Source organism: Oncorhynchus clarkii, chromosome 9 (assembly GCF_045791955.1).
Source record: "Oncorhynchus clarkii lewisi isolate Uvic-CL-2024 chromosome 9, UVic_Ocla_1.0, whole genome shotgun sequence".
Taxonomy (NCBI): Eukaryota; Metazoa; Chordata; class Actinopteri; order Salmoniformes; family Salmonidae; genus Oncorhynchus; species Oncorhynchus clarkii.
In genome coordinates, this window is record NC_092155.1 from 30,331,795 (window position 1) to 30,345,113 (window position 13,319).

General features: G+C 41.2%; 1 protein-coding gene across 1 annotated transcript; it reads right to left on the bottom strand.

Moving 5' to 3' along the window:
* Positions 1 to 276: 276 nt before the first annotated feature.
* Positions 277 to 12,730, bottom strand: LOC139417201 (cholecystokinin receptor type A-like). The gene is made up of 5 exons (XM_071166449.1): positions 12,327 to 12,730; positions 6,632 to 6,883; positions 3,837 to 4,098; positions 3,375 to 3,502; positions 277 to 3,094 (listed from the first exon to the last, which is right to left on the bottom strand). The coding sequence occupies exons 1-5, from the start codon at positions 12,451 to 12,453 to the stop codon at positions 2,469 to 2,471; spliced, it is 1,395 nt and encodes a 464-aa protein (XP_071022550.1). The 5' UTR covers positions 12,454 to 12,730; the 3' UTR covers positions 277 to 2,468.
* Between the last annotated feature and the right edge of the window lie 589 nt (positions 12,731 to 13,319).

Below are 13,319 nucleotides of genomic sequence, written 5' to 3' on the forward strand. Positions count from 1 at the left end.
TCATGCTCAAATCCATATGTCATTAAAAAAAAATGTTACTTGCAATATTGGCATAAAAAAAATCAAGAAATAAAAAGTGACAGAATTATGTGTGAAATTAAATGTGTCGTTAACTATATGTATTTTTATGTTCGAGGACCTCAAGTATGCAAAAAAAAAAAAACCCATGGTAATATCCTCAAAGGGCTGACTTAAACAGGCAGTTTGAACAGTAACTAAGCAGACACCCCGCCACTGATTTGGTAAACATCTCAGGGATGGGAAATGTAACCATGCTTTTGAGGCCATAGTGTTTTTTTAATTATATTTTTTACAGTTGCATTGTTTACAAACAAAGGAGCAAAACAAGTTTATATTTTGGGTTCTGATGGCGTACGACAGTTGAACTCAGCTCGTGAGGCATCTACAAGTTATATTCTTCAAGAATCAATGGGTGTATCATTCATTTAAATGTCTAAAACTGGATGGAGCAACTGCAGATTGTCCCCTTTTAAGCACAGCAAATAGTCCGTCTGTGAAGTAACACCACTCTGCATTTGTTTGTACAACCTGTGCCTCTGAACCAGCTCAGAGGTGAGTGTTTGTTTATGCTTCTCATGAGCTTCGTCTCCAAGAACCGCTGGCCCTTGCAGTGTAAGTAAGTGCAATCCATCGGCACCTTCTTACTCAGGGATTTGAAAGGGCCCCACCAGACGCTATATACTTTTAATATTCAATTTCCTTTTTCGGGTTATGTATTCCAATGCAAGTCTGATAGCAATTTACCTTCGAGAGCAATGCTAAAACTATACAATTAAAATGGACTTAATGCTACAAGAAAACAAGGTAAAAAAACAAAACAACGACACAGTATGTTACATTTGCGCTGCAGTATATTTTACAACCCAAGTCAACAGAGACCAGGTGGGGTGTGATTGACAGGTAGTGCCGGGAAACATCTCTTTGATGTAGGGGGACAGACAGGTGCACAGTCCCACACCTCGATAAGGCGACGAGTCATGTCACCCACAGTACTACATGTGGCACAACGATGAAAAAGCACGCTGACTGGGTCAAGAAAGAGAAAACGCGACTGTTTTGTACGCTAATGACTTGTTTTAGAGCGTGGCACTGTGCTACAAGGCTAGGACGCAAAATAATGCGCAACTGCCTGGAATGGCAGTGATTTAAGTCAGGAAGTGTTTACACATTTGTTGCACTGCCTGTAAAAGGAGGTCACAGAGGTATGGGACGTTTTAAATGTCTTGGGGGAACGTGGTGTCATTATTGGGCTGTGGTTTGAAGTCCTTGACAAGAATGTATCCGAAGACAATTTTATGCAGAGTGGAGCAGAACACACACACGGGGTTATGAAGTACATCCAAGGGCATTCTGCTTTGAATGCACATGGGGGAGATGGAGAGGTTCTGTAAAGGGGGACTGTGACGATTGTACTCATTGGGGGGGGGCAGTACTGAACGTAAACCTCTTTGCCGTAGACATGACCTAGCCATGTTCTCTCACGGTCCCTGTGAATGCAGCATGTAGGGTGGTACTGTATACGTCAGAGTTTTAATCAGGTGCCACTGTTCCTCAGTCTTTTATAGTTTGTTTACCGTTAGTTCTTTTAAAGTCGTATCATCATCTCCTTGTTAAAAACTCTGGCTGATTTTCTCGGTCTCATGAAGTCAACATGCTTATGGTTAGATGATCCTGTCTTCGCAATGGCGCCAATATTATCATCGACTCTTTCACTGGAATCCTCTCAGTACATACACGGGGTGTAAAAAAAAGATGAGGATAACCTTCCTAATATTGGGTTGCACCCACATCTCCACTCAGGACAGCCTCAATTCGTCGGGGCATGGACTCTACAAGGTGTCGAAAGCGTTCCCAAGGGATGCTTCCCACAGTTGTGTGAAGTTGGCTGGATGTCCTTTTGGTGGTGGACCAGTCTTTATACACAAGGGAAACTGTTGAGCATGAAACTACCATGCCCCATTCAAAGGACTGTAACCTTTTATTTAACTAGGCAAGTCAGTTAAGAACAAATTCTTATTTACATTGACGGCCTAACCCTTCCAAACCCGGAGGACGCTCGACCAATTATGCGCCGCCCTATGGACTCCGAATCACGGCCGGATGTGATACAGCCACAATCCATGTCTCAAGGCTTAAAAATGATTCTTTAACCTGCCTTGTCCTCTTCATCTACACTGATTGGAGTAGATTTAACAGGTGACATTGAATAAGGGATCATAGCTTTCACCTGGGTCATGGAAAAGGCAGGTGTTCCTAATGGTTTGTATACTCAGTGTACATGTCCACTCTCACAGGCACGGGGACTTTGAAGTGGAAAGAAGGCATGACCTTATTAACAGAGACCAAAATCTCATGGTACAGTGGGTGGGAGGGGGCACACTTTGGACAGGCCACCCCGCCTTCATGACCACTACCTACTTCTGACTGGTCGATGATGGCAAAGGAAGCTAAGCCTGAGCGGAGCCACGGATACTACTGTATGTGAAGCGCGTGCTATTACCACTGGATGGCGTGTGCCCGTTCTCTCCGCTCCTCATCCCTCCTCTTCCTCCCCCTCTCCCCGTCCCCGTCCCGATCCTACTCCCAGCCCCCCTCCTGACCCCACCGCCCTTGGGGCAGCTACAGCAGGTGAAGGTGGACAGAATCCCTTGGCGGAAACGGTTATTCATGAAACAGTATATAATGGGGTTGACACAAGCCGAGGTGTACGACAACAGGTGGATGAAGGATATCGGCGCCCCCGAGAGAAGCTTGTCGGCAGAGCGGCGGTCAAAGGCCCTCCAGGCATTCGCGGCAAACACGGGTGTCCAGCAGAGCAAGAAGAGACAGACGATGACCAGGAGCATGCGGATCACGCGCTTCTTAGCCATCAGGTTAGAGGTGGAGCTGTTGCTGCACACACGGCTCAGCGTGGACTTAGTGCTGCCCGTGCTGTCTCTGATTTTGATGGTCACATTAGGGCTGTGGGTCGACAGAGGGCTCTGGAGGTGGGCAAGCTCGCCCTTCTTGGCAGGCTGGAGGTAGCAGCCGTCGTTGTCGCCGGGTTTGATGCTGCCCGTGCTGCACTGTCTGTCTGTGATGGATCATAACAGCAGATATAAATACAAATGAACATGAACGAAAATGGTATTTCCCTAAATAACAATTACAAATGATAAAGCTGGATATAATAATGATAAGGAAATCATCTCTGCGAGAGATATTAAACATAGACATGAATAATGTCCCTGTACAAATTGGATTTACCAAAAATTAGCCAATTGTACATGATTGCCAATAAGGTTGCCACAAAATGTAGATGACATGATGGCCAGAGCTGCATGTTTTCAAGAGGCCAGTTGAGGTAAACGTACCTCTGCTGGACTTCCTGTTGGTCATCTCAAACTTAATGCCCCTGTAGAGCTCAAGGGAGATGAGCCCGTAGGCTGTCATCATCACGATCCCAGGGACCAGGAAGAGGAGCAGCAGCAGGGACACGTACCTGGGAGGAACAACAGGTCCATGGGGTCACCAGATTGGTCAAAAGCAGGTAAGTGTGCGTTCAGTATATCAAAGTGTTCCGACCTGACAGAGAACAGCTTTCTGAGCTCAACAATGACCTACCTCCTTATTGCTAAGTATATATCTAACAGATCAACAACATCACTGAATTAGATACTTCAACCCCCAAAAAGTAATAGACATGAATTTAATTTAATCTTTTGAGCAGACTTCTCCATTATTTACAGAGAAAATCACCTAACGGCTGAAACCTCTCTTTGTGATGGTGGGCAGACGAAAAAAGTATCTCATCTCTAAAGTATCTCTCCTCTCACCAGGACTGCTGAATGACATCACTGGGCCAGACCAGGCGGCACATGTTGCCTGTGCTGTTGTTAACCCGGGTGAAGGGCACCAGAGTGCTGGAGATGGGGTAGGGCAGCATGAGCAGGAAGCTCACCACCCAGGTGGCAGAGATGACCTTGGCAGCGTGGGACTTGGTTTGCCAGGTACGGGAGGTCAAGGGGTTGCAGATTGCACTGTAGCGCTCCAGAGAAATGGCCACCAGGTTGAAGGTAGAGACACTCACCGAGATACCTGGAGGGATGACAACGAATAACGGTCCTTGATACCACGCGAGTATAGATTCTGATTAATAGATCGATTACAAACAAGCATGTAGCCAACATTAGCATGTTGTACTGCAATGATTTTGTACAGCTAAATATTTTACAGTGTACAGTGTAGTAAATATGTATGTAAAATGTTAGTTATTAATATAGAAATATGTAACAGTGTCGTAGGTAGAATCTCAATGTAGCCTCGTGTGATTGTGATTTGGAGGCTTGCCAGACCAGGTTAAGGTCACAATTCAAGGGATAATCTGTAGTTCAAACAACAGCAAGGCAGACACCCTGCCGCTGTTTCGGTAAACAGCTGAGGAATAGGGCTGGAGAAATGTAACCAATCTCAAATTCATAGACAGAGTTATGGATGACCATCCATGATAGCCACATAATAATGTAAACTGTGTTTTAAGGCTATAAAGTGTTTGTTTACAATTACATTGTTTACAAACAATGGAATTAAACAAGTTTATATTTTGGGTTATGTTGGAATCCGACAGAACTAAGCTAATGAGGAATTTCTAAATTATATTCTTCAAGTATCAGGGTAGAAACAGTACCCTCCATAATTATTGGGATGGGCAAGTTTTTTTTCTTATTTTGTCTCCATACTCCAAAAGTTTGGATTTTAAATCAAATAATGAGTATGAGGTTAAGTGCAAACTGCCAGCTTTAATTTGAGGGTATTTTCATCCATATCGGATGAACCATTTAGAAATGACAGCACTTTTTGTACATAGTCCCCCTATTTTAGGGGAGGAAAGGTATTGGGACAAATTCACTTATGTGTATTAAAGTAGTAAAAAGTTAAGTATTTCGTCCCATATTCATAGCATGCAATGACTACATAAAGCTTGTGACTACAAATTTGTTCGATGCATTAGCTCTTTGTTTTGGTTGTTTTTCAGACTATTTTGTGCCCAATAGAAATGAATGGTAAACAATGTACTGTGTCATTTTGGAGTCACTTTTATTGTAAATAAGATTAGAATATGTTTCTAAACATTTCTACAATGTGGATGCTGCCTAGATTATAGATAATCCTGAATGAATTGTGAATAATGACCGCAGACGTGGAAGGCCGACATAGGCGGATATTATGGTTTGAGACGCAGCCCATGCCAAAAAAATCGTACATTTATGGATTTTCATGGGGATTTTTTACATTTAATGTTACTTAGATTGACGCACGAGTGCATCAATAGACTCTTCAGGATTAACCAGTGGAAGTTAACAAACTTACAGAGTAATAGTAACAACGGCACATCTAAATAAATGCACATTACCGTGGATGTACCGGTGTATTTCACGTTAAACTCTGTGACAGATGAGTTATTCATCTCTACTGACGTGGCCGTGATCTCACCGCACACGGATCCCCGAACAAACAGTGTGAACTATCTAACTACTAACAAATACCACGATAGAAAATGTTCCCGAAAGGCAATAACGAAAAATAAATCCAGCTAATACAAATGCATATACCTAGGATTCATCCATACAATATCTAGGCGGGAAATATTGTTGGAAAACATTGGAACTACAAGAGCACTTGAAGATACAGCTATGCATCGAGCTACTGTATCTGGAACCTATATATCCATACAACATCCAGACATAAAGTTAAATGGAATGTTTTCAACAAGATATGAACCATGAGAACAGTACAGCCTCGACTTTAAATGCCTCTAGAGAATGGATCCTCAACTATATATCTTTATTGATATTTCTATGCCTGAGTGTCTAAAGTTATTGTTTTTTGACAAGTGTCTCAAACATCACTCTTCTCCCATGTTATTTTTCTTCCTCTTATTGCCTTGTGGCCTGGACCTTTTCTGCTCAGAATAAATGTCTCCTTAAATCAGGAGGCAGGGCCAGTACGTTCACAGCTCGGGCGGCGGTAAGGCAACGCAGCCGCGGCTATAGCCATCAAATTACTTTATTTGGCGTCTCTTCACACCAGGCACCAGGTCAGAGCCTAAATGGAGGTGGTATTGGCTCAATGGATTCTGGCATCTGCTTCGTTGTTGATTCTCCATTATTAGCCTACAGCCCACTCCAGTGTGTTCATGGTAGGTCGGTGAGTGAGTGGCTGAAGCTGAAAGGAATCTTCTGTATGTGGCTATGTAGACAGAACCTACTGTACTCACTCCCCTTACTTGACCCTTTGAAATGAGTGACAGCAGTGTAGTAGACAAGAACAAGATAAGACCACGATTAACTATTTAGCACAGAAGATGACAAGAGTATGTAAACACATCCTATTGCAATAACACAGAAATCCCTAACAGACAAACACACTACATGGTCATGGAGACCTGGGCCCGTATCCACAAAGCAACAAAGCATCAGAGTAGGAGTGCTGATCTAGGATCTATCCATAGAATCTTATTCTTTATGATCTATTAGGTAAAACTGTTCCTAGGTCAGCACTCCTACTCTGAGACGCTTTGTGAATACGGGCCCAGGTCAGGACCTGTGTACAGTACACCGACAGGACTCACCCATGAAGTACATGGCCACCTTGCAGATGCCTGAGCCGAACACAAAGTCCCTCATGAGGTTGGGGATGAGGGTGAAGGGCATGCAGAAGAGGCAGAGCATCAGGTCGCTGGCGGCCAGGGAGAGCAGGAACAGGTTGGTGACTGTGCGCATGTGGCGGTTCCTCACCAGCACAGCGATGATCAGGCTGTTACCCAGCACGCTGACTAGGAAGATGAGGCAGTAGAGGAAGATGCGCACCGTCTGGTTCAAATCTATAGGGAGGAGAGAAAGACAGTCAGCATCATTGTTCTTATAATTGCCATTATCATCAGACATCATCATCAACCAAGACCATCAGCTTCATCATTGTTTTCATTGTCATTGTCAATGTTATCATTATTATCAACATCTTCTTAATCATTATCATCAATATTATCAGACAATAATTATCATAAACATTATCATTATTATTAAGATCATCATCACCATCATTATCCATAATATCATTACCTTCAAATAATCAATTTGTTAGGTCAATCTGTTTTCAATGACATGGCCCTAGTTGTGTAAAGAGGGTGAAATTAATTTATCCTAATTCGATTGTAAAATATTCTATTATACAGTTGAAGTCAGAAGTTTACATACACCTTAGCCAAATACATTTAAACTGTTTTTCACCATTCCTGACATTTAATCCTAGTAAAAATTCCATGTCTCAGGTCAGTTAGGATCACCACTTTATTTTAAGAATGTGAAATATCAGAATAGTAGTAGAGATTATGATTTTTTTCAGCTTTTATTTCTTTCATCACATTCCCCTGTGGGTCAGAAGTTCACATACACTCAATTAGTATTTGGTAGCATTGCCTTTAATTTGTTTAACTTGGGTCAAACATTTTGGGTAGCCTTCCACAAGCTTCCCACAATAAGTTGGGTGAATTTTGACCCATTCCAACTGACAGAGCTGGTGTAACTGAGTCAGGTTTGTAGGCCTCCTTGCTTGCACATGGTTTTTAGTTCTCTCCACAAATGTCCTATATGATTGAGGTCAGGGCTTTGGCCACTCCAATACCTTGACTTTGTTGTCCAACTTTGGAAGCCACAACTTTGGAAGCATGCTTGGGGTCATTGTCCATTTGGAAGACCCATTTGCAACCAAGCTTTAACTTCCTGACTGATGTCTTGAGATGTTGCTTCAATATATCCACATCATTTTCTTGCCTCATGTTGCCATCTATTTTGTGAAGTGCACCAGTCCCTCCCGCAGCAAAGCACCCCCAAAACATGATGCTGCCACCCCCGTGCTTCACGATTGGGATGGTGTTCTTCAGCTTGCAGTCCTCCCCCTTTTTCCTACAAACATAACGATGGTCATTATGGCCAAACAGTTCTATTTTTGTTTCATCCGACCAGATGACATTTCTCCAAAAAGTACAATCTTTGTCCCCGTGTGCAGTTGCAAACCGTAATGGCGGTTTTGGAGCAGTGGCTTCTTCCTTGCTGAGCGGCCTTTCAGGCTATGTCGATATAAGACTCGTTTTACTGTGGATATAGATACTTTTGTACCTGCTTCCTCCGGCATCTTCAAAAGGTCCTTTGCTGTTGTTCTGGGATTGATTTGCACTTTTCGCACCAAAGTACGTTAATCTCTAGGAGACCGAACGCGTCTCCTTCCTGAGCGGCATGATGGCTGCGTGGTCCCATGGTGTTTATACTTGCGTACTATTGCTTGTACAGATGAACGTGGTGCCTTCAGGAGTTTGGAAATTGCTCCCAAGGATGAACCAGACTTGTGGAGGTCTACAATTGGTTTCTGAGGTCTTAGCTGATTTCTTTTGATTTTCCCATGATGTCAAGCAAAGAGGCACTGAGTTTGAAGGTAGGCCTTGAAATACATCCACAGATACACCTCCAATTGACTCAAATGATGTCAATTAGCCTATCAGAAGCTTCTAAAGCCATGACATAATTTTCTGGAATTTTCCAAGCTGTTTAAAGGCACAGTCAACTTAGTGTATGTAAACCTCTGACCCACTGGAATTGTGATACAGTGAATTCTAAGTGAAATAATCTGTCTGTAAACAGTGGTTGGAAAAATGACTTGTGTCATGCACACAGTAGATGTCCTAACCGACTTTCCACAAATTTCTTGTTAACAAACTATAGTTTTGGCGTGGTTGAAAAACGAGTTTTACTGACTACAACCTAAGTGTATGTAAACTTCCGACTTCAACTGTACATTTTTTCTCAATTATGTACAATAATTTTTTGGAATAATGTTTCTGATTTTCAAAACAGAGTCCACAAGACACAGAACTCTGTGGCCTTTTACAACAAAGTAAATGGCTTTCTCAAAACATAAATACAATCATCAAAACTATAGTTTACTGTCAAAATTGCAAATACATTCATTAAAAGAACACAAGTGTCTGCAAATAGATTAATGCAATCATACTTATCTCTTGAATCCAAGCAGACAAAACAAAATGTTTTCTTTGCTGTCAATAAATCATGATGATCAAAATTGGAAGTACAACTATCCAAAGGTACAGAGTTATGGGCAATTACTCTCCTTTAATGCACATTTCACCAAACAATTTCATACACATCAAATCAAATATTACTGATAAAAGAAATTACCTGAAAAATAAGCACATTGTGTGCATAATTCATTAATCGGTCCAATCACAATTGCATGTATTCAATACGTAGGCTCGTTTGCTCATACAGTGCCTTGCGAAAGTATTCGGCCCCCTTGAACTTTGCGACCTTTTGCCACATTTCAGGCTTCAAACATAAAGATATAAAACTGTATTTGTTTGTGAAGAATCAACAACAAGTGGGACACAATCATGAAGTGGAACGACATTTATTGGATATTTCAAACTCTTAACAAATAAAAAACTAAAAAATTGGGCGTGCAAAATTATTCAGCCCCCTTAAGTTAATACTTTGTAGCGCCACCTTTTGCTGCGATTACAGCTGTAAGTCGCTTGGGGTATGTCTCTATCAGTTTTGCACATCGAGAGACTGAATTTTTTTCCCATTTCTCCTTGCAAAACAGCTCGAGCTCAGTGAGGTTGGATGGAGAGCATTTGTGAACAGCAGTTTTCAGTTCTTTCCACAGATTCTCGATTGGATTCAGGTCTGGACTTTGACTTGGCCATTCTAACACCTGGATATGTTTATTTTTGAACCATTCCATTGTAGATTTTGCTTTATGTTTTGGATCATTGTCTTGTTGGAAGACAAATCTCCGTCCCAGTCTCAGGTCTTTTGCAGACTCCATCAGGTTTTCTTCCAGAATGGTCCTGTATTTGGCTCCATCCATCTTCCCATCAATTTTAACCATCTTCCCTGTCCCTGCTGAAGAAAAGCAGGCCCAAACCATGATGCTGCCACCACCATGTTTGACAGTGGGGATGGTGTGTTCAGCTGTGTTGCTTTTACGCCAAACATAACGTTTTGCATTGTTGCCAAAAAGTTCAATTTTGGTTTCATCTGACCAGAGCACCTTCTTCCACATGTTTGGTGTGTCTCCCAGGTGGCTTGTGGCAAACTTTAAACAACACTTTTTATGGATATCTTTAAGAAATGGCTTTCTTCTTGCCACTCTTCCATAAAGGCCAGATTTGTGCAATATACGACTGATTGTTGTCCTATGGACAGAGTCTCCCACCTCAGCTGTAGATCTCTGCAGTTCATCCAGAGTGATCATGGGCCTCTTGGCTGCATCTCTGATCAGTCTTCTCCTTGTATGAGCTGAAAGTTTAGAGGGACGGCCAGGTCTTGGTAGATTTGCAGTGGTCTGATACTCCTTCCATTTCAATATTATCGCTTGCACAGTGCTCCTTGGGATGTTTAAAGCTTGGGAAATATTTTTGTATCCAAATCCGGCTTTAAACTTCTTCACAACAGTATCTCGGACCTGCCTGGTGTGTTCCTTGTTCTTCATGATGCTCTCTGCGCTTTTAACGGACCTCTGAGACTATCACAGTGCAGGTGCATTTATACGGAGACTTGATTACACACAGGTGGATTGTATTTATCATCATTAGTCATTTAGGTCAACATTGGATAATTCAGAGATCCTCACTGAACTTCTGGAGAGAGTTTGCTGCACTGAAAGTAAAGGGGCTGAATAATTTTGCACGCCCAATTTTTCAGTTTTTGATTTGTTAAAAAAGTTTGAAATATCCAATAAATGTCGTTCCACTTCATGATTGTGTCCCACTTGTTGTTGATTCTTCACAAAAAAATACAGTTTTATATCTTTGTTTGAAGCCTGAAATGTGGCAAAAGGTCGCAAAGTTCAAGGGGGCCGAATACTTTCGCAAGGCACTGTAGTTTTTGTTTTTGTTGACTTTCCATTGGCACACAGAAACACAATACACAGTAGAAATAAGGCAAGGCGAATACAATGGAGGAAAGACACAACTGATATGAATATATAGGCCTCAATGCACACTAAAGCAAAGCTCTAAGGTGGAAGGGCACAATGTCGGAAATGATGACTTCGGAGTATAGCAAAGTTTCTTAGAAGTAACCCAACTTCATTCTCTGCATATCTGCAATATTGTGAAATAAAATAATTAGACAGCCCCACTGCCTAGATCTTTCCCTATATTGTACATGGTATGACACTGATGAGGTGATTTTAAGCATGTTGTGCAGTAGCATTTACTGATGAACACAATTGAACACATTCTCTTGTGATGAAAACAATGTGTTAATATTCTGTGACCTAAACACAGGCTTAAAAGTGAGTTTTTTAAAATTTTAATCCACTGAAGACATTTGTATTTAAAGTTCTGCAGAATGTGGTCTAAGATATGCAAGTCAGGTACAAAGGAAAGAAAATTACCAGAAGTTCTGTAAATGTAGGCCATTAGCATTTGGTCATTGCTGTACTACAGGCCAATATATAGATAGGGTACACAGATCCCCAAATAGCTTTTACACAATTGAGAAAAACTTTAAATATAAATGCTTGTTCCTTACTCATCCAGGATTATTTTAGAACTACCGTTAGTAGGCTAAAGGCAATTAATCTGTAATTCAGTTGGAGTCCGTTCTGGTTGGCTGCATTACTCAGGGGAAGAATGTGTGCAAATGTGGGGTTTGAATTAGCAAAATATTGGATTCATAGTATAGCCTATCAGCTCCGCCTAATTTCAATGATAATTCAGAGATAATTTCAGTCAATGTAACACTAAGACCTACTGTAGCCTATCAGACAACTACGTGTTGACCTGATACTAAGTTGTAACCGTGTGTTAATTAATTAATGTCAAAAATTAAATAATGATTCACTCCACTTCATATTCACTCCATCCAAGCAGAAGAGCCGAAAGAACGCATGCTATTTCAACCGCGCGTAAATGCATCGTTTGGGGTGTCCAAAGGGTCGCTCTCAATGCGCAGGTTCGCATAATAATAACAATAAAAAGATTACTAACATTTTGTCATATGGATGATTTGGGACAAAATGCATTTTCGCAGGTTTGTGTAACAGACGGGGGGGGGAGTGTTATGACTTTAAAATAAAACGGTTTCATGACTTAAAAATAAAACATGCTACATTTTTAACACTTTGCATCAATATCTCCACTAAAAACATGTTTATTTTGATTTAAAATATATATACAATTAGACAATGACTTTTTGTCAATTTAACTTCCCCCACATGTATGATTATCATTTGGATTTGGTTACCTTTCGGTTCTGGCCGCGTCTGGCTTTCATCGTCGCACTCCGACACATTCTTGATTCCAAAGTCACATAATATCTTATAAAGATTAGTGGAGTTTTTGAGCATATCATGCAATGTAAATGTCTCCATTTGAGCTTTTCTATGTTATTTTGTCTGATGCATAAACTGAAATGAGGTTATGCAAAGGAACCCATTCCGTACAAACTTGATATTATGTCTGCAAATCACTTCCCAAATGGCATGTTCATATTCTCCAGAAGTTTGCATGACCCCATTTGTTTGATGCAAAATTATTATCCAGCTTTCAACGAAATTGACGGGTATCAGTCAGTGAGCAAAAATGATTGACTTCAAGCGTCTGCTGCATGCACATTTTGTTGTGCTCCAGCACTTCAATGTTGGATATGAGAAATATAACAGTATGGATGGGTGGATGGAGAACTCCGGTCTAAGAGAGCCCGCCTCTCGAGCCCATGGTCATGCAAGTGAAACAGCAGCCGCAACAATTTTAAAGGATTTTTGTAGGCTTACAGTGATTTTGTTTTAGTCTGTTGTATAGACTATTTAAGTGACATATTTCAAGAATACCACGTCTAGGTTTTCACCAAAAATAAAATTGTTTTAGATTTGTTATGAACAAAAACAAATCTGTGAGATGTGATTTATTGCTCACATGTGAGAGATAATAGGCTGTCATTATGGTACTGGACAGAGGATCACCTGATGATGGTGATCCATCACAACATGACATAACTCCACATGCATGTTTTGCTTAAAAACCTATGTTCTGCTCTCGGTAATTGTATCACTTTGACAAGATCGACCTAAGATGCTAGCCTGGTCCCAGATCTGTTTGTGCTTTTGCCTACTCCATTGTCATTGTCAAGCCAAACATAGGCCTATCATATTCCAAAAATGCCCCTCCCAAATTTAACCATCAGCCATGGTAGCCTATATAGGCACCAACAACCTTTTAAACTGTTTTCTTTACCTTT

Bases quoted from the DNA above. Each gene is read 5' to 3' on its own strand.
- LOC139417201 (XM_071166449.1), bottom strand. From the start codon at position 12,453: ATGGAGACATTTACATTGCATGATATGCTCAAAAACTCCACTAATCTT. The intron at 6,884-12,326 runs GTAACCAAATCC...TCCTCCCTATAG, and splicing joins GACGCGGCCAGAACCGAAAG to ATTTGAACCAGACGGTGCGC. The intron at 3,503-3,836 runs GTGAGAGGAGAG...TGTTCCTCCCAG, and splicing joins GATGTCATTCAGCAGTCCTG to GTACGTGTCCCTGCTGCTGC.